This window comes from Poecilia mexicana, unplaced genomic scaffold, assembly GCF_051168715.1.
Source record: "Poecilia mexicana isolate PSO_F unplaced genomic scaffold, ASM5116871v1 scaffold_6, whole genome shotgun sequence".
NCBI classification, from domain to species: Eukaryota; Metazoa; Chordata; class Actinopteri; order Cyprinodontiformes; family Poeciliidae; genus Poecilia; species Poecilia mexicana.
In genome coordinates this window covers 382,647-404,447 of record NW_028263375.1, presented here as the reverse complement: position 1 = coordinate 404,447, position 21,801 = coordinate 382,647, and the positions used below count along the sequence as shown (strand labels likewise).

Sequence of the window (21,801 nt, the reverse complement as noted above, 5' to 3'; positions counted from 1 at the left end):
TTAGATAAACACACAGAGAGACGCTCAGATTTAATGTTGCACATAAAACATGCAGGAGAATGGAGGGATTCTACGTCACCTGCTGTTCAGCAGCTGCAAAAAAAGGCTTGTTGTTTTCAAAAAGTGACTTTTTAAAGATATTAATACAAAGCATGCCTGCATGCCTTCACAATCTGATGACACTGAAATGCAAATAGCAGCATCCAGAAGCTTATTCTTGCTTACACACAAAGGAAATTATCCAAACGTGACTTTAAAGCAAAGTTACTGTTAATGTGTAGGAAAATCCCATGTACATGTTTGTTAATAAACACAAACTGATTAAACTTCTCTTAGATTTAATAAAAACATGTTCCTTCATTAGATCCTGGGTTTTCTCTGTGTGTAGGGTCATTATTTGATAGTCTGTTACATAATGAATACTCAGTTTTAATGAGGAAATCTCAGCAAGAATACACTCCATTTGTATTTTTTCAAGTTTTCCAGAATAAGTCTTCACAGCTTATAAATTGGAGGAAAAATATTCTGGAAAGGTTTAAATTACATAAGCAAAACAACAATGACAGCTCCCTGAACTACAGCAGTTCAGCCCATCTGGTTGAACTTAATCTAACATGTAGCAGTAAGTGATGCTGCTACCCCTAGATATCAACTCAGTGTTGAGATGAAGCAACCAATCACAACAAGGAGGCAGGAGCAAAGCTGGTCCCCCAGCAAAAAAAAAAAATCCCAAAAGTGCAGATTAATATTCAATATCTGTTATCTTCTGGTAATTAATCTCACTCATTTCTCTTTTATATTATACAAGAGCAGTGAGTGTGACCACGCATGTACAGGCTCAATGTGGAGCACTTCGGACAATACGATGCATGATGTGGTTATATTTCTTGAGAAGAACTTTAATTGAGAAATAGAATTAAGGTCAATCTTCAGCTTCAAGACACAAAAACTTCAGAATATTCAGTAAAAGCATATAACACATAATTTTACAACCTTTTTAATATGCTTACAGCTTCAACTCTTCCACAAGGTTTACAAGTCTGTTTCTGGGGATTTCTGACCTTTTTCCTGAATAGGATGTTAGAGGTCAGACACTGATGTGGGGCAAGAAGTCTGGCTGTCATTATTTGCTGTAATTTAGAATTAGGGTGTTTGATCAGGTTAGGTCAGGACTTTATGGAGTACAATTATGTCCCTCAACACTAAACTCCGGGAAATGTAATAAACTGCTTTATTACACAGGCATCCTGCCATGTTATTACACTGGACATCATTCAGCTCCTAAAAACAGCCCATTCTTTTAGGAGCAGTCTGCTTCCCCACTTGCTGGATTGTATACGGATTGTATACACCTGAGAACATTTAAAATAATTGGAACACCTGAGTCCAAATTGTCAATTCTATTTTCTCAGGACATTCATTGGATGAGAAGCAGTGCTTTCCTGGTCCTGACCTCTAATCTGAGGATAAATTATGATGCTAAGAGATTCAGAAAACAAGAGAACCAGGGTTATATTATGATCAGTGATGTCATCAATGCCTTACTTTAATAAGACCCATTTTTTTCTGTAAAATATAATCTAACACTTTACTATTTTTGTCATTTTACATAGTAAAAACATAAATTTTTGCTTTCCTCTTGAGAAACATCTCATGTGTAATATCATGCAGCAACACAAACGTAAACAATGGAGGGAGGAAAGAGAAGCATGTTGGAAATAAAAGCATTATTTTGCGTTGGTGTCTGCTAAAAATGACAGCATCAAGGTTTGTTGTTCCCTCTGTTCTGTGACAAAGTTCTGAAAGAAGGGGAGACAGAATAACAAGAGATTTCAGGACTTCACTCATGCAGCAACTTAATGCAAAAAGGACAGAGTGTCAAAGCCCGCTAGTGGAAGATGGAGCCTCTATCCATCAATCCCAGAATAAGCTTACGAGCTATTGCTGATGTACAGATCACAGTCTGCTTGAATAAGATGAGACAAACATTACAACAGGAAAAATAATAACTTTTCAATTATTTTTGTACTGTACTTACATTCTTAGGCTTATGTCAACTAATGTGAATTTATATTTATTGTGACTTTTTTTTTCCTGTCATTTGTAAATATTTCTCTACTGTCAGGTTTTGTAGTATTAGGTCAATTTTCCAAGCTATCTGGCTACAAAAGTTCAACATTGAATTTGAAAAAGACATTTGAGTCAAACTGACAAAGCAAGTCTAACAGGTGGTGTAAAGCAGAAAGCTGTGACAAAACATGCAAGGCATGCTCTCCCACACAACCACTACCCAAACAGAAAAAAGCTGAACTTAGGTACAAAAATCAGTAAGTGAAGCTGAGTACAAGAAGCTGGCCTTAAACACTACTGACTCATGTTTAGGTTGAGGCGACCAGGACTGTTACTTTTAATATCAAGCTATCTGTAAAGTAACTAAGTTACTTTGTCTAAGAGTAATCAGTAATCAGAAATCAAGTTACTTTTTCAAAATAACTTTCCTGTCGCTGGTTACAGAAGATTGTGAAGTTAGTGTGTCAATTCATTAGCCCACTAATCCTGCTTTAGGCTGCTGGATAAGGTGGATTCTCTCCATTTAAATGTGGCATGTTAAAACAGGGAAAAATTAAAACCATGCAGAAAACTAACCACTGATAGTTTGCATTGAGTGCTCCAGAACAACTGATTGTGAAATTACTCTTTCAGTGGAAAGTAATTAGACCCTTAGCAACTTTAATTACTTTCCTGTGCAACACCCCAAAGCAGTCATTTTAAATGTATCCATAAAACTAACTAACATCCAGTTACTGACACAAATTGTACCTCTCAGAGTCAATAATATATGTGAAGAATTATTACTCCCTCACAGAAAAATATTGTTTTTAACTGACTGGATCTTTCTGCATGCAGTTTTCAATTTTTACAACTTTCTTGAAAAACAAGTGTGTTTTGGTAAGTCCTAAGCTTTCTATGTTGACAAACCGGCAGTTTGTTTCCCATCTGCTGACCCATGCCGTTCCTTGTGCTAAAGAGCACTTTTGGGTGTTTATCAGTGAGTGTTGAGGGTCTTTAAAACAAGCAGGATACTAATGAGCCAGTCATTCCTAATCAAGAGTCAAGGGGATCCAATCAGGTGCAATTAAAGGTAATTTCCTCGCTGACTGAGGGAAGTGTCTCCCAAGCAGTAATATTCCACCATCAGCCAGCACATCAAGGATACGATTTTCACTTGTTCACATTGATGAAACGGCTTTGGTATCTTATTTTTGGGATGTTTAAAAGGAATCTAACAAAATGGTGATGGACCTCCATTAATGTAGCAAAGTATGTTACTTTGCAAAACCGTATTTAAAAAAAACAAAAAAACATGAAGTTCTAATCATCTGTTGCTTGATGGTAACTGGAGTTTCACAATTTATTTATCTGTTTAAATGATAAGAAACATATCTAAATATTACACTTTCTAACCTAATATAAATAAATAAAATCTCACTTAATTTCTTAATAAAATGTATTTTGGTACTCTGTGTGTAAAGTGAAAGCCCATTTTATCATACTAACATAAATATATATGTACATGTATATTTTATATGCATATACATATATAAATAATATATAACATGCATTGTTGCTTTAGAAATAATTTCTTCACTTACCTAAAGTTTTGTTATAAATCTACAAAGAATTGGTGCATACTGGTATAGATCTTTTTATTTCAGTGTTGATTCCATATGCTTTATGCTTGCTCTGAATAAGCAAATGTATATTTTGTTCTTTCCTTTGGTCTTTCCTTTCTGAACCAATTGGTTAGAATCCCTCCAGACTAGTTGTTGTTGGGCACACTCGATCTGGCTGAGCACATTGAATTGGTGTGGCCAGAGAGTACATGAGCAGGACACATAATACTTCATCCCCCTCACACTCCCACACATCTTGCTTGGTTCCCCTGTGATGCCCATGGGAGCTCAGTTGTTGCCTGGGAGGCACTGTCTCTGCATACTGCCTGGCACACTGCTGTGCGCTTCCAGGCTGTACTGGAGCAGAAGAGTTGGATGTCTTCAGATGGCCCGACAGATGGAGGCGTGTTTTCCTACGGTTTGGGTCTCGTTTCAGCCCAGTGCTACTGTTGAGTCCAGTTGTCAAGTTTTGATAAATCTCCTTTCATGCTGCTCTGAAATGGGGAAATTTATGAAAGCGAAAGCCATGTTTAGTAGCAGTTCATATCAGTGTGGGCCTCTAAACTGCACAGTGTCCAGAGACCTCTGGAGGAGTTTTCTGAATAGGTTTTGTTTTGGTAAGTCAAAGAATGGTGCAAACAGAACCAGTGTTTGGACTGGTTCTAAAATGAGTGTGAGTACACACTCATTTTAAGTGAGTGTGTACTCACTTAAAATGTGAGTACACATTGTTTTTGGATTGTTGTGGAGAGCAGTCACATATATCCTGTTTGTGTGAAAGTTTTTTTCTCAAAGCCCATTTCATTGTGTTTTTGCCTTTGGTACTTTAAGAACAGACACTGAAATCTCTCTGACAATTGAAGTCACAGACTGGGATTCAACATCCTTTCTTTGCATCTAAATACATACACAACAAACCTACAGCTGGAATATCTTTTGGATCATCAAAAAATTCAATTTGGGAGGCATAACTGAAGTGAAAAATGTTTTAGAATCTTCTACTGCAAAGGAGAGCTCTGGAGAACCTGGTATCCATTCCGGAGAACTTGCTCAGCATCAGTTGGGTGTGACACATTTGCATCTACAGTGAGGCAGTAGAACAGCTGCCTTAGACAAGAAGATGGCCAGTTCTTTCCAGAAAGTCCTGCAGCAAGTTCAAGGTCTTATGCTGCACAGTGGCACAGTTGGTAGAACTATTCTCCCTGTGCATGCATGGTTTCTCTCAGGGTACTCCAGCATCCTGTCACCACTAGGTAACTGAGTTCTCTAAAGTGGTCCTTTAGGTATGAGTGTGTCGATCAGACAATAGTTCTGCTTTACAGGACATCTGTGCTGTCCTGTGGTAGACCACCCAATGACTCCTGGAGAAGGACATCAGAACCCTTTAATGAAAAATAGATTTGACTGATGACTCTTTCTCTGAACATTAGGTTTTTTGGAAATAATTAGGATTTTCTAAATACTTGTCATAAGGTAAAGTTTGAACAAATTTAGAGCAACGGTTCAAAGAGAGAAGGACCTGCAGATCAGGTTCAACCTGATGCCTGAAAACCTCCTCATCAGAACAGGAAGAGGACTTCCTCCGGTCAGGTTGGATGCTGTTTACTTTGTTGGAACCAGCCTGGGCTTCTGCTCTGGGTCATGTCTGTTCTCTCAGCTTTGTCTCCTCCAGCAGCCTGAGCTCCCAGGGAGGACATAATCCTGCCAGGGCAGTTACTCTGAGGCTGGCCATTTGTCTCTTTGGAAGTCAGAACCTTAAAACAAAAATTATAAAATCTTCCTTGCCGAAAGATTGAATTATTTTGTAGTGAATATAACAACACAGTAACATTTTAAAGAAGTGGACTGGCTCCTAAATGGTGGCATAACATTAGAATTTTCTATAAGTGACTTCCTCTTATCATCTAAGTCAGTGGTTCTTAACCTGGGTTCGATCGAACCCCTGGGGTTCGGTGAGTCGGTCTCAGGGGTTCGGTGGAGCCTCTGCCGTGGAGGTAAAGACACACTTGTGTAAAGTCGTGATGACTCTCCCCGCTTTGCCATCACTTGCTGCAGAGGATCACGTTACATTGCTGAGCCAATCAGAGGTGCGGAGGAGCACTGATTGGAGGAGTTCCACTCTCAGCATGGATTTGAACTTGTGTCTTTAATTATTTCAGCAAAGCTCACCGTTTTTACCAAATTCTGTAGCTTTCGGTGTACTTCTAAATCTGCTCCATAGTTGCATCTTTTCGGGGTTGGTACTGCCTCTAGTAGCATGGGGGTGGTAACTCAGCTAATATAATTACATTACTAAATCAGAATACTGCAAAGTATTTTGTGTGTTGGCGCGGGGAGAATAAGAAGGGTTCAGTGAATACGCATATGAAACTTGGGGTTTCGGTACCTCAAAAAAGGTTAAGAACCACTGATCTAAGTTTAGTTTGATGATGGTCTCTGTTTTTTTCCAGTATGATGGAGCAGCATGAATCAGGGGAATAGTTAGAACAAACTGGCTCCAAAATCACTAAAGTTTTTGAACCTGTGGTCAGGATCTTTACTCCACTGAGAACCTGTTTTCAATTTTAAAACAATAAATGGAGAAACAGAAGCCAACAAAATGTGATCAACTCCAAGCACTAAGAATACAAAACTTAGTAATTATGACAATTATGAATATGCTGAATCATATAATGATAGGATGAACGTAATGTGTGTGTTAAGAGTTTCTGCCATGTGTGAATTTAAAAAAAATGTATCTTTTATGACTTATAAAAAGTTACAAAATTGTTAAGACAAAAAATATATATATTTCACTGCCAAAACCTAAACAAGGCTTTGGTGTACAATATTATGTACAGCCTGAGAGTTTTGTATGGAAACAATGGATTTGGCATTGCAACCATTAGATAACACACCATTGGAGAAGCATTTTGCACACACAGAAAAGTCTAAAAGTACGGTACCTCATGGATGGTGGACAGATCGACATCTTATTTAGTGAGTTTAAAAAAGTTTCAGAAGTTCTAATTTAAATCAGCTGATATCTATTAGCGCAGCAGTGTTAGTTTTTTAGGTTGGAAATGGTTAAGTTCCTAAAACACTCAGCTGTAACAGTATTTGATGCATGTTCCAGAACATTTTCTAATTAATTTCCTGAACATTCTGACCTTAACTCAGTTTATACATGCAGTGTAGCTCTGTTGATGCTAAAAGCTAAATCTCAGCAGCCATCCTGCTCTCTGATAGTCCCTTCTTCATGAAAGTCATCACAAGTAGCCACATTTGGAAAAGAACATGAAACCAAACAATGATTCTTGAACATGCAAATAAACCAACCTATTCATTTACTAATCTATGAAAATGATGAAATCTATTTAGGTGTCCTTGACACGTGTGTCTCAGGTACCTCACACCTGAAACGTGTTGTTTGGCTGTAGGCGCAGAGGCAGCATGGCTGACCTGCTCTCTCCTACACACTCAGCCATTCAGAATGCATCAGCAATATTTTCATGACTTTGACCTGCCAGCTCACCATGTCCTCACTTCTGCTCCTCCCAAACACAGAAGCAGACGATGACTCGACCTTCGTAACTGGCGTTGTTCTCTACAGGAACCTGGGTAGCATTTTGTCTCTGCAAAGGTAAGACTAAAGGGGATGGACTTTCATCTTATGAAAATATGATGCTGCTTCTAAGGATGAAGAATGGTGTTCACATGAACCACTGTGACATTTTAAACACTGGGATAATTTTAGGATTTGTTGAAAAGTACTTTGAACTTACCTGGATGAGTTTCAGCTATTTGGAAACAATGATTTGGATACAGAAAGCTTTAGGTTATATTTTATAATAGAAAATTCTGTTACTGCACTGCAAAAGAAATCTGTAAAAATAAAAAAGGGTAAATTCATTGTAGAAATTTGAAGGAATTTTCAACTAAGACTTTAATATGTTTTTATTTTTTATTTTCTACTTTATTTCAATGTCTTTGAAATTTAATGTAAAAATGTGGACAATTTCAATTTTGGATTAACAAAATGGTGACTAAATTAAACATAGCATGAAAATCTCCTGGTCACATTTTTTTTTTTTTTTTTTTACATTGTGGTAAAGTTAAGTAGCTTCAAATGTGACGGGAAGATATTTCTAAGTTAATGAACATAAATACATGTAAATGAGTTTCTGAGTCTAACCAGCTACATACAGCTGTGCTGACACTTGGAAATCGATGTCCATTATGATAATGTGCTGAAAGCATATAATATACTGGTAACATATGCAGCAGGGAAATGAGACAAATACAAGTTCACCCCCTCCACTGTAGCTCTTGCTAAACTTTTGATTTCTGTCATTTTTTCAGTCCTCTGCCTCATTCTATATTTCTCATCTTTACTTTTGCATTTTCATTCCTAACCTCTTTCCTGTTCTGCATTTAATGTAACTCTCAGAGAAAATGACATGAGTCTGAAGCAAGAAACTAGATGACACAAATGTTTAAGTTGACTGATTGTGCTTCTAAGAGCTGAGAGTTTGATTGTGGGGAGAGGACACCATGATGATGTGAGTGAGCAGGAAACAACTACGGGCTGTTGACCATGTTTGGTTATTTTGTTTTTTATGCGTCCAGTAGCAATTCATTTTTCCCACATAGTCTTTTGCAACATGATTGATAGTTCATATGAAGGCAAACACTGCAATGCATACTAAGTAAAGAGCAAATAACCTAACAACAAATGAACTAAAATTCATAAAAGCTTTTGCAAAGAAATGCAATTCAGATTTGGGGAGAAGAAAATTACTTTTCCTAAAACATTTGAACTTTCCACTGGAGGTCTGGTCCCCTCTTTAACAGCCTGTTTGGTCAAGTTTCAACTCAAGTTAAGTTTATTTGTGTAGCATATTATTTCACAGTTCAAAGTCTGTGGGTAAATAACCCATTGACCCACCTCAGAATATAATTTTTCTTTCAATATGTTCTGAATGTAATATAGAAATATTATTTTTCATATAATCTTTCCATATTAGATAGCATCGCTTTAGTGTGATTGTTGTGATTGTGATAAAAATCCAAAACAAGCCTGATTTTGTAATGTCTGGAAACATGAAACTAGAAAGCTCCATCAATCTTTTCAAAACCAGACCCTGAAATCATGTACTACAAAAGCATTTATTACCATCAGGAAGTAAAAAGTAATATTATTTTAAAAAATAAACATTTACCTACCGTAACACAAACATTATTTGTCACTACCAGCAATAAAACATTGATTTTTATTTTTGATTCTCAATTATAATCTGGTTGATTATATATAGCTGCTTTGGTGTTTTAGAAACCAGGAGGAAAACTCATAAGTTAGCAACAAGAACAAGTTCGGTGACCATTAGTGTATAAGTTATTAGTGCACTTTTAATTGGATATTTCAGGTTATTGTGGTGTTTATTGTTTTTTTTTTTTTTTTTTTTTTTTTTTTTTGCAGAAACAACACTATCCTCAACTCTAAGCTTTTGTCAGTGACAATCAAGCCCCTCCCTGCTTCCCTCTCTACACCTGTTGTGGTCGAGTTCTCCCACCTATACAACGTCAGTAAAAAATTTCATGTCTGTTCTAAAGTCCTTTCAGATTTCAAAGTGCATGCCCAGTTGGACTTAAATTCATTGTGATGATTCCGTTTCTCTGTTCCTCATTTGTAGGGCACTACCAACCAAACCTGTATATCCTGGGATGAGAGCGACAGGTAATCTCCTCTTTGTTGCTGATTACCTACCGTACCCTGTGAGTTCCAATGTTCTCATGGGAGATATAACCATATATCTTGCTCCTACTGTCTCAATTGTGTGCATTTGGTTACCTTTGAGTTAACGTTATGTTTTACTGACTAACCCATGTAAACTCTTCCCATGTCAAGAGGTCCGTATTGACCAAATTTTCCGAACTATAACTCGTGTAAGCCAAAAAATGTATCATGAACAGAGACAAGGATTTGCCAGTCACTCTGGCAAATCCTTTGTCAAATCCTTTTTGAAGTTGTCTAACATGAGGAAGATCTTGTCCATGTTGTTGAAAGGTTCTGGTGACATGTTGTGTTCAGTTGTCGGCTTTTCAACGAACATACGGAAACTGTCAGCTTTGGCTTGGAAGTCTGCTGGCAGTTTCTGATGCAACAATGTTCTTGCTCCAAATCAGGACGGTCAGGAACAGTTCCTCTTCACTAGTGTCCTGATGATCTGTGCTATTTAGTCAGATTTTCCTAACATAGCCAGCAAAGTGTACAGCACAACAAAGCAGAGACGCCTGCAGTAAATCCAGGGTGATTTACATAAAGACCAGTCCTGTTAGAGATGTTGAAAGATCCTAAAGGACGACATCTTGGTCATTTTTTATTGGGATTCTGTTTCATCAATCTGTTGCTTTTATGAAGCATCTTACAGCTCCAGAACATTTCAGCAGAGCCTGACCATATAAATATCACAAGACTTTCACATGAGGATTACTGTGAAAGTCTTACCAATCAATCAATCAATCAATCAATCAATCAATCAATCAATCAATCAATCAATCAATCAATCAATCAATCAATCAATCAATCAATCAATCAATCAATCAAATTATAGCATATTTCAGCAGCAAAGCATTTCAAGGTGCTTTACATTATTAAAGAAAAAAAAGAAGAACAGCATGTGACATTGAATTGAATTGAGAAAGAGATTTTGAAAAAAGCAAACGAACAAAAACTAAACGGTGTTAAACATTTAACACCGTTTAACACCGTTTAACACCAGCATTATCCAGGCCCCATTGCCTGACAGGACGGAATTTATAGATTTTTAATCAAAACGCCATTTGACAAGCATTCTTAACCAAAGACAAGCTAACCATATGTCCTGAAACCAGATGAGTAATATACGTATGTGTATATTACTACTGTACAGCTGTGCAGGTTGTTTTATTTGGCCAAGAAAGTTTTTCCTCTGCAAAACATTTAGATGTTAAATCCATCTAAATGATAAAACCATTACAGATTTTTATCTCACTTACACAACAGACATTTTAGTGAATATAACATGAATCCATCTTGTCATAGTTCACATTATATTTGATAATAAATTCTGTTTGCAACATTCTTGTTTGGAATATTACCACAGAGGAAAGAGAACCAATGTCCCTTGTCTTAGAATCATTATGAAGCTTTAAATATTTTTAAGCTATTTCATTAGCTTAAAATATTTTATATTTTTAAGCTATTTCACTGATCATTTTTTTTGAGTAATTTAAGTTTTGGGGACATGCTATGATAAAATTATAAAATATTGCAGGTTGTTTTGAATGTGGAGAGGAAGAGTGTTCAAAGTGGGGTCCTGGAGCCATTTGTGTTGCCGATTTTGTGCAGCAATTTGCAGCATTGTGCAGGATTTCCTTTTATTTTGATGGTGAATTGGAGCACATCTAGTCTTTGACTCGTGCTCTAAAGGACTCCTGGTGCATCCAAATTCGCTTTTACTTGCTGTCTTAAAACTTGTGTAAATACAAATGTTTTCAAGACTGATGTACTTCCAGTTTTTATTGCTTAGAATAGCCAAAATATATATTTTTTTCAGTTTTCATCAATCGAAATAAGAAAACTGAATATCTGTAATTTAACAAAGAAAGAACATTTGAAGTGTTGGATCTTCTATCTCATTCCTATACAAAAACAAATCTGAATATTTTATTTGCATGATTAAGAGAGTTCATACTTAGCGTATTGCTGAGTATGTTAAAAAATATAAACAACTCAGCTTTTTTGGCGATTTAGTTTTTAAAAGTTATATTTTTCAGGCCCATTAGTACTTTTGAGCTGAGAATTTTGGATACAGACACCAAGCTTCCATTTTTTTTCAAAGACAAGTATTATTACTCCTGTCCAGTTTTGGGTAAGGTGATGTGCTGGCCAGTTCAGCAGCTGCACTCAGCCATAGCTGTCACTGCTCAATCACTAACACAATATGAATAATTAAAGGGAACTCTTAGGGAACTCATCCTTTTTCTGTTCCCAGACACACATTTCACACAATTGCTATCAATTTAATCTGCTGAAAGAGTAGAAGCAATTAGAGAGCATAAAGGAGACAAAGAGAATAAAAGAAGCACGTGAAATGGTTCAATTTTACTGCTTCTGTGGGCAGATTCAAAGCACAGCTCTTCTGCCGCTTCTTCCTAAGTGCTCTGCTTCTTTCAGACAACAGATTCGAGTATGCATGACAGAGTGGGGACCAGCATGCTGGAAGAAACACAGCCTTTGTGCAGTGAGACTTTGTGTTAATCATGCATCTGGAACCAGAGGTTTACATCCACTTCCGGACATGAATGTCATGTTTTATTGATTCATCTGATTGTTTATTTTTTTTCCCCAACAAATTGATCATATAATATGCAACTTTAGGGAATTAAAAAAATTCCCTAAAGTTGGGTTTAAAACTATTTGAGGATTTCTTTTAATCAACACAGATTATACATTGGAGTTTAGACTAGGGCTAAAGAATCCAACTCGACCCAAACCCAGAGACATTGTGTCAAATCCAGCTCAGCTATCCATCCATTGTCCAACACACGTATCCTCAGTGGTGTCTATCTCCAGAGGTCAACGGGTGAAAGGCGAGGTCACCCTGGACAGGTCACTGCAGGCAAATGTGATTCAAATCCATGTTTTTGCCCATATGAGACTCATGTTTGACTTTTTCATGGCCCAGTTCCAGTCTTATCACATCCCAAAAAATACAATGTGTGCTACTTCCACCTGTTGAACTAATTCGGATATGTATAGTTTTCAAAGTGTCTGCAGTTCGAACGGTCTGACGTTAGACATGCATCTTAATTCTTCACCAGAAAAAGGCAGAAGCATTCAATCTGGACATAAGCAATGGCTAAAAATTACTGTTATCAAATTATGAAAGAAGCCTGTGTCAGTGAAGCACATCACAATCACACCACACCTGGTCTGACTACACATCCAAACAGACTTCTTGACAGAAATTACCATTAATGCTCCACTAAAGGCATTGTGGTTTTTTTTTTTTAACTTCCTTTTTCTTGTTATGACACCATGCATGTGTGGGTCCTCTCTGGGTATTCCAGCATCTTCCCACAGTCTAAAAATATGAACACTAATTTAATTGGTCTCTCTAAATTGCCCTTAGATGTGAGTGTGTGGTTGTTTGTCCTGTGTGTCTCTGTGTCGCCATGAAATGGACTGGTGTCCTCTCCTGGGTTTATTCCAGTGACCGACCGATGGATGGATGGATGGATGGATGGATGGATGGATGGATGGATGGATGGATGGATGGATGGATGGATGGATGGATGGATGCATCCAGGTGTACCAACACTAAAGTCAAAGGAGAAATTGAGATTTCAATGCTGTTTATTTACTACCTCTCCTTCCCCACCTATCCTTCTTTATCATTTGTCATCCCACTGTAGTCAATATGACCCTTACGATTTCACCAAGACCCTGCATTGATCATCCTGGCTCTGCCTGTTTTTTCTTTTGTTTTATTTTGAAGACAAGTCTTCATCCAATTTGAAGAACTTATAAGAGAATAAAGTTAAACTTATGTTAAGCATAAAACACTGGACTACCGGTCAATATCTGAATACAAGCTTTTATTTCACACTTAACCTGGTGACTGTTGAATGTTATTGATTGCAGTCACCTTCCAGCTGTCACTGCTTACTACAAGTTTTGGAGGTAGGGCAGTGGAAGAGAAAGCGTCAGAGACAAAACAAGGACAAAAATCCAATCTTGTGTTGGGGAGTTGGGTTGGGGGTTGGAACAAGACATGTTCTGGGTAAAATTAAAATCCATCTCAGTCGGCAGCTATGATTAATGAGTTAATATTTGGAAAATAAATTGGAGTCTGAGGAGTCGTCCTTGTCATGTTGATAAGAGCTGTGAGACTGCTCGAGCCTTCACTCGCATGCTGCTGCTTCACTCCGGAATCGATAACAAGAACTTCAGCTGCATCTTTCTGTCCGTCTGCCTGACATCACTGCCTGGTTTTGTTTGCAGCTTTTCCTGCCTAAGGTGCTCTAAAAACCTGAGCTGCATTTGATGTGGTGTCAGCCCTGGGTTGTAACAGAGTGTGCTTTGGCAGGTCTAACGCTTTAAAATGTTGCGTAATGTTGATTATGTTATCCTTGGAGATGTTTGTGTTCTCTGTCAAAGGTAACTGATTGTGTGGAGGATTTTAGGGATTTCATACATTTTTATTAGCAAGATCTCAGTTGAGGGGTGACAAGAAGATGTGAGAACTTAGACATAAACATAAAGGTTTGGACTGATGTTCTCCTTGCTCTGATTTTTTTAAGACAATGATTGGATATGGGTAGATTCTGAACCAATGCAGTGACAAACCACTAATTACATTTTCTTTTGTTTTGTTTTTCTAAAATTGACAATAGAAAGTGTATCACCTGTGACATCATTTATGGATTATTCATTCTTAATGCAGCATGTGTATTTTATTATTTTGCTTCATAGTATTAAGTGGTTTGTTAATGTTTAAAGCATGCATGAATGAATGAATGAATGAATGAATGAATGAATATATTATTGTCACTATATTTAGTGACAGTAATAAAGTCTTCTATTCAAACTGCATTGTGAATGATTTTATGTGACAGACGTGACAGATTTACACAAAATGATACATTTTTCTCACAAATTCTGAAAAGTGTGGCATGCATTTATATTTGGTTCCCTCTATGCCAGGGCTTTAAGGTCTATGGAGATCAATTTGTTCCAATATTATTGCAAGCAAAGAACATATTACAAGACATTAAATTGTGAAAAAATGGATTTAAAAAATAAAACTTCAGTAGCTGAGCCTATGATTTATGCAGTTTGCTATTTTGTGAGATTTTATTTTTTCAAATAATTTCTTTTAAAAAATATTTTAGACTATATATTTTAAAATTGTATTTTTTTAAATAATTTATTTTTTGTATTTATTTATTTATTTATTTATTTATTTATTTATTTATTTTTGCAAAAATTCTATTCAAATGACATTTTACAAGTTATGTTCTACACTTCTGGGTGCAAGGTTAAGATGCATTTCTATTTGTCTGATTGGAAGTTAGCAATAGCATTTCTATCAGTCGTTTCTATTGGTCATAATGGCCAGTAGTTTAAGTGTCCTGTTCTCTGCCACTGTCAGCAGTTTTCAGCTTCGTGCTGACCCCGTGACCAGTCATACTGATAAGATTTTCCAGCATGGATGTTTCCTTCTTTTTCATGCGACTACCCCATCACACCACTGCATAGAAAAGGACATTGGCTACCACAGACAGTCGTGTGTTGCTTGTCTGGTCCAGTTTGCTGTCCATTCACTGCCTGAGGTACTTGTGTGTTGATCGTGTCCACCTCATCTCTCCTACAAACTAAATTGGTCATAAACTTGGTGTGAAACTCCCAAAGATCATGGCCACTTTGTTAGTGTTGAACTGCAGATGGTTTGTGTAGCACTGGGTGGCAAAGTTATTTACCAAACTGCTATACTGCTTTTCCTGAGACCCTATGAACCTTAAGACAGCCATGTTGTCTGGATGTGATATGACTCAAAGTTATATGAGAACTCTGAGCTGTAAAGGATAAAAGAGGAGAGATCACAAGACAGTTCCCTGCGGTGGTGCTGTGCTGCTGATCACAGTGTCAGATTTGGTGTTGACCTGTGACACCAAATCTGTGACAGATTTGGTGTCAAATCTGCAACAGATTTGACACCAAACGACAGCGAGAACTTCTGTCATTGAAGAAGTTCTCGTATCCTGGTCAGCTTTTACTGGAGCAGACAGGTGGATTGTGTTGGAAGCACTAAAGAAGTCCAGGTACACATCATATGAACAAAGATAATTGTGTATAAATACTTTTGAAAGTTATTATTTTTTCACCATATTTTTGGTTGCCCATATGAAACAATGATGGGATGGGACCATCCTCACATCCAAATCCATGCGTCAGATTAAGACGCATAAAATGATGCAACACTGGGCTACGACCTGCCACATGGTACTGCAACAACGATTAAAGATTTCCCCCCAAATTCTTTATCTTTGAATTGTATCAAAGCATACATATTCACTCCTCTAAGAGACCTTTTCTATGTTTCCTCTGTGCTGGCACATTGCTCTTTATCCATGTGACCTTTACTTGGCAGAGGACATCCTTTCATGCAGGGCTGCTGGACCAGCACCTAAATTATCCAATTAAACAACGAGGGCAAGAGTGTCTGCAAGCTCCTGTGTGCCTCACAAAGAGACTTAATCACTTCAACAGAAAAACTGCTATGTGTCCTAATAGATTGGATTTCAGCGACTCAGTGCTTGATGTCAGCACTGAGTCGCTGCCTGCTGCTAAGAAGCAAAACTAACTACATCCTAAACCCTCTCTGCTTATAAACTCAAGCGATGGAAAACTGTGTGGAGATATGATTCATATTCTTAAAGCGTCTTTATTACCGATCGTACCGGCAATCTGTGGATTGCCGGTACAATTCCTGGTCTGTCTGCCCCTGTTCTTTGTGTCTTTGGGTAAGACATTTCATCTGCCTTGCCTGGTGATGTAGGTCAGAAGAACTGATGGTGCAAAATGGCAACCTCACTTCTGTTAGACTGCTCCCTTTGAGACTTCAATTTGATATATAAAGCGCATATATCAAATAATATAATTATTGTTATGAAACTGCCACGGTGGCAGTGCCACCATAATTAAATACACTACAAAAAATAAAATCATGCTGACACCACAAAAACCAAAATACACATATTTTTCACTTAAAACACATATTACACCTTGCAGAATAAAATATGAACAAGTAAACAAACCAACAAATCAAACCAGAGCATCAACAGCATGACAGTAAACTCTATATCAACCTCATTTATTATTCTGATGGATGCAGGAACAAATTAATATTTAAATCTACTAGTCTCCAAACAAGGGTTATACAAGTCTGATGACACTCTTCATAGATAGATTGCAGGGACGAGTTACTGGACCTTTCTATCAGCATTACTGCACTTTGTATCAGACAAGTTAGTTTTTAGATGCAAAGAGAACTTATCATCAAATCAAATCTGATGATAATTTCCAATTGCTTAAATATGTAAGCTGGTGGTTAACCCAAAAACCTGGTTTATTTTCTATTTATCAATAAGCAGGAAGTTGGCACCTATAGTCAGACTCGGGGTCAATCAGCATTTTTTTCAGTTTTTCTGACATTAATAAGGAAGTGGTTCTCCGGGGTAACATCTGCTCAACCCTACAGCTATTGTACATATTACAAAAAAATGCCAAAACAATCAGGATTGTAAATAATGTGGGACAGCGTGGGGACACATGAAGTCATTGCTTCTAAAGCAGGGGTCACCAACTCCAGTTCTCAAGGGCTACCATCCTGCAACTTTTAGATTCACCTCTGCTCCAAAATGTCTGAATTCCCTCACCAGCATTCATTCCTCTCTGCAATAGGCTGGAAACGAGCAGTTTATTTGATCCAGGTGTGTTTGAGCAGAGACGCATCTAAAAGTTACAGAATGGTATAGCCCTCGAGGACTGGAGTTGGTGACCCCTGTTCTAAAGCATCTGGCTAATTTGATCAAATTCAGTAAGGCTATAATTATGTTCAGGCCAATAGCTCTTTGCTTCCCGGTAACAACAAAACCTGCTTAGTGGCAGAGACAGGGGTGCTGTCTTAGGAAGTACACCAAATTTAAAATGGGATTTGTGTATTTTGACTTGTGGAATTATGATTTGGGTGATGGGTGGGAAGAAAAATCCAAAAACTCAACAATTTTTAAGAAACAGGTTGATAAAGCTGCTCAATGTTTCTGTCACATGAAATTTGAACATTGGTTGTTCTTGCTTATCTTTACTTGTGTAATATGGAAACTTGAAAATTGAGAATGGTACTGGTATTGTTTAGGTTTTATTTGGGCAGTAATTAACTTAGGAAGATGACATATAATAATACTTCTCCCTGTTCCTATTCGGTCTGTTTTGGATGTCAGACAAGTTTAGATCATGTCCTATTTGTTTTTTCTCTTAATCTACATTAAAAAAAACAAAACAAATTTATATAAATTAGCCTAAACTTTGGTGTATTATCTAAGACCTAGCTGGAATTTGAGTGGATCCCACACTCCAAATTGGTGCATCCCAAAATGAGTCTGAAAACAGCCAGATCTGTTTGAGTGAGGGTCAATTTCAACAAAACAATTATTGGTAAAGCTGCCTAATTATCCATCATCTGTCTGATGACCTTCACTCACCCTAATGACTGACTTTCAATCTCTGGCAACTGCCAGGAGCACTATTGCTCTTCTGCCATAGACCTGCCAGCTCCTTGATAATCAAATCATTTATAAACTCCCCTCTGGTCTGCATATGGACCAAACTGAAGCCAAATTGGGCATTTTCTTCCAGGTGCTTGTAGCATTTTATTTATTCATGCTTGTTTGGTGGTGCGCAAGTGCACATTGGTGCATTTTAAAAAGAAATCAGGAAAGTGAAAAGACAGACACGAATTTAAATATTAATTTGAGAAGACTAATTAAGAACAGTCCTCATATCTAAAGTCCTCTATATCCAATAGTTAGACATTAATAATAATCGTTATTATTTTGATAATAATATTAATAATTTACAGTGTGTCGCTCAGCAGCCGCTTCACGCCGCGCTCACTCGGCTCTCCTCTCCGCTCCTGCTGCAGCCCAGCCGGCGGAGATGGAAAACGGATTAAAAAGGCGGTGTAAACGCGGTGGGATTTGAAGCGCGCGCGCCGTCTTTTCTTTTTTTCCTGGCTCTGTATTCACCGCATCGCTTTTCTCTGCGTGTGTGTGTGTGTGTGTGTGTGTGTGCGTGTATGTGTGTGTTTGTCTTCGTGCAGCTCCTCTCTGCTGGGATCTTGGTCTGCCAGGGGCTGCAGAGCCGTGCTCGTCGACTCATTCAGAACCAAATGCGTGTGTGACAGACTGTCCACCTTCGCCATTTTAGCACGGCTGAACCCCGACATGGTAAGTGCTGCAACGCTGCCTTGACTTCCCTTGACGTTGAAGGTGTCGCAGACTGTGTTTTTGTTCGGGCTGTTATTTGAATCTATTCGCGTTTCTGGGTTGATTTTTATTTCTCTTTGCCTCCCAAAGGGCGTTATTGTCCTTTCATATAAACAGATCCTCCCTCTCTGCTTCTCTCCCTCTCCTTTCTCCTCTCTGTCTCGCCATGCCAAAGCCGTGCAGATAAAGGGTATTATAGATTGCCAAGACAAAGGATTTTTCTAGGTATCTGTTTTTATGGAACTGTTTATGCTATCCAAGAGGAAACGCACGCGGTGAGGACAGCACTTGGCTAACCTGTGTATTAATTCACACACATAACAGGTTGAGTAGGATTTACATTAATCTCAAAAATGAAAATAACACCCACCCCACACCATTTAATAGCCTTATTACATGTCATACCATGTATTGATGTCCAGAATAACGTGTTTTAACATACTAAGCGATCAACGGTGTCTCCATGGTTACCAGGCCCCTTGGAGAATGTCCAAGAGGGAACGTCTTGTCTGGCAGTTCAGTAATCTGAAAAGGATACGAACACATCCAAAAAACGAGAAATGTTTATTGAATGTGGATATATGCTGACATATCTTTATTTACTGTAACATGCATGGGACAACATGCATGGGTAACAATGGCCTCACAGCATGATTCATTCCTGTGCTGTTAGGCTCAGAGAGAAGAATGCAGAATACCCCAGCAGAATCCTGTAAACTCTAAAGTGTCCCAGTTCCATTAGGGAATAAGGCAGTGTCTTTGTAGGGAATCTTCATTCGCTGCAATTAGTTATTATTAGACTGGAAATTTCCTCAGAAGTGTTTTTCACCAGTTGCCCTGGCAACAGCGTTGGCACCAAGGCTTTCTTAAAGACATAGCAGGAAGCATGCAGTTCGTCATGCTGCTTATGGCCCAAGGATGAGACTATGAAACAGGTTGGCCTTGCCCAAAAATAAAACATTCAGTGGCAATTAACTAACTCTTGCATTTATAATGCAGAGTAAACGTTTTTTTTTTTACTGTAACAGTCAAAAAAGGGGGAAAAAAATCAATGTCGTTTTAGTTAGGTTCCTAAAAATGGAAATTTTGCATGCATTTACATACTAAATTTTTGCTAGGAATTTCGAAGACACGTTGTCAGTAGACATGCTGTCTGTAAAGAACAATGTTCATTTTACAAACATATACCTATAAAAAAGTAAAATCAAAGAAACTTATTCTTTTAAGTTATCTCTTAATTTTTCCCCGAGCTGTATATTTCAGTTCTGAATAAAAATGGAAAAAAAAAAATCCCCAGGCCTTTAAAAATTATTTCATGCATTTAGCAATTCAATCCATTCATCTATCTTTAAAAACACTTTTGACTTTTTTCCTTGGAATGGTATATTTAATCATCTATCCATCTATCTGTCCTTCCATCAATTCATCTGTCAATCCATTCTAGGGCTGTTGTAAACGAATATTTTAGTAATCGAGTAATCTATCGATTATTCTTATGATTAATCGAGTAATCGGATAAAAAAAAATTCTAAAATGAAATATTGGTAAATCTGGCATAATACCGGTGTTACTATCAGATATCAATATCAGTCCAATTTTTCATATTTGAGCATCCCTAACAGTTGCTTTTTTGTAGTTTAGAAAACTAACCTGTAACAATAATAGCTCACTTTCTAAGTTAACCAGAAGAAAAGTTATAGAAAAATCTGAAATTATATTGAATTTAATAACAAAGAGGCAGGCTCACAAATATGCTTATAAAAAATGTCTACAATCCAGCTTTTAGTTTATGTATTCATCTTCAGTGAGTTTAATAGATTAATTAAACTCACCTCGCCACCTAACCTGTCACGCTTTGGGTTTGAAAATACGGGAAATGCCGCCTGGAGTGGGAGGAGAGGGCGAATGAACGAACGTAAGATGGGGTGGAGGGGAGGAAATAGACCAGCGGACTGACGAACCGTTAGACCGGGGGACGAACACGGGGGGAAGCAATACGGGATATTTACGACACCTTCACTGGTCACACTCAGAAACTCATCTACCAGCCATGTACGATGCGCTCCGCCACCCGTTTCTTCAGACCGGGATATGAAATTTATTGTGCGGTTCGTCGGTAAAGCTACATTTACACGGTAAGCATCAGCTACTCAGCCGCCCGCCCTGTTCAGTCTATCCGCTCACCTCAGCGCTCTTCCCGCCGTTCGCTTTCAACCAGCAGCCCCGGAGGAGAAATGCTGCCGTACTCCAGGCATTCCCCCAGTCATTTTAAGGATGCTTATTGGTTCCCCAAAAACGATAAAAAGTCGGGCATTATCATCAATCAATAAAATCCCCACGGGCCAATCTTGAAGATTGGACTTTATGCCGCTGAGACTTAGCTTTTGTCAACAACTAGAGGCGGAAGTGAGAGCTCCGCGCAACGTAAATGAAGTCCCGGCCGGAACACGGTGCGCTAACTAATAAAACATAAATTAACGAAGCTTCGAGGCAGGTAAATTTTCCTCGAGGAATTTTAGTAATCGAGGTACTCGAATCATTCGAGGAATCGTTTCAGCCCTAATCCATTCCATCCGTCCGTCCATCTTCCTTCCCTCCCTCTTTTTTTTTTTTTTGCATCTACTCTTACAACTATCTGTGGAGTGGGGAAATCTGTTCCTGCAAGTTACAGTTTTCCAAAGGAATGGTTTGATAACACCACTAAAATATCCTTGACATTATTTTTATTTCTATGACATTTTTCCAATACAAAATATCTCAACATTACAACTGGTAGCAAAAATCATTCAAGTCACCAAGGGTCTGTTTAACTGTGACTGTCCTTAACTGGGACTGTCCCACTGACATTCAAACTGAAACATTCCATCAGTATGTTGTGAGTCATTGTGAATTTCTTTTCTCCTTTGCAGATGAACTCCTCTCATTTCTCTTATCTAATGTTTACATTTAACTCAGCTAATAAGTGTCATCTTTGATTGGACACTTTATGCTTAATAAATGTGGGGAGAGCTACCCAGTATCTCTAAACCTTCCACAAAACATTGTCACATGTATT

At 37.9% G+C, this 21,801-nt stretch overlaps 1 protein-coding gene across 1 annotated transcript in view; it reads left to right on the top strand.

Annotated features, from left to right (window-relative positions):
• The window catches only part of adgrb1a (adhesion G protein-coupled receptor B1a), a 107,404-nt gene that overhangs the window by 16,912 nt on the left and 68,691 nt on the right, over nucleotides 1-21,801 (top strand). The window contains exons 14-17 of the mRNA XM_088006704.1: nucleotides 7,221-7,296; nucleotides 9,133-9,235; nucleotides 9,347-9,390; nucleotides 18,581-18,707. Of these exons, the coding sequence (XP_087862830.1) occupies nucleotides 7,221-7,296; nucleotides 9,133-9,235; nucleotides 9,347-9,390; nucleotides 18,581-18,707 (350 nt within the window). The remainder of the gene's footprint in view (nucleotides 1-7,220; nucleotides 7,297-9,132; nucleotides 9,236-9,346; nucleotides 9,391-18,580; nucleotides 18,708-21,801) is intronic.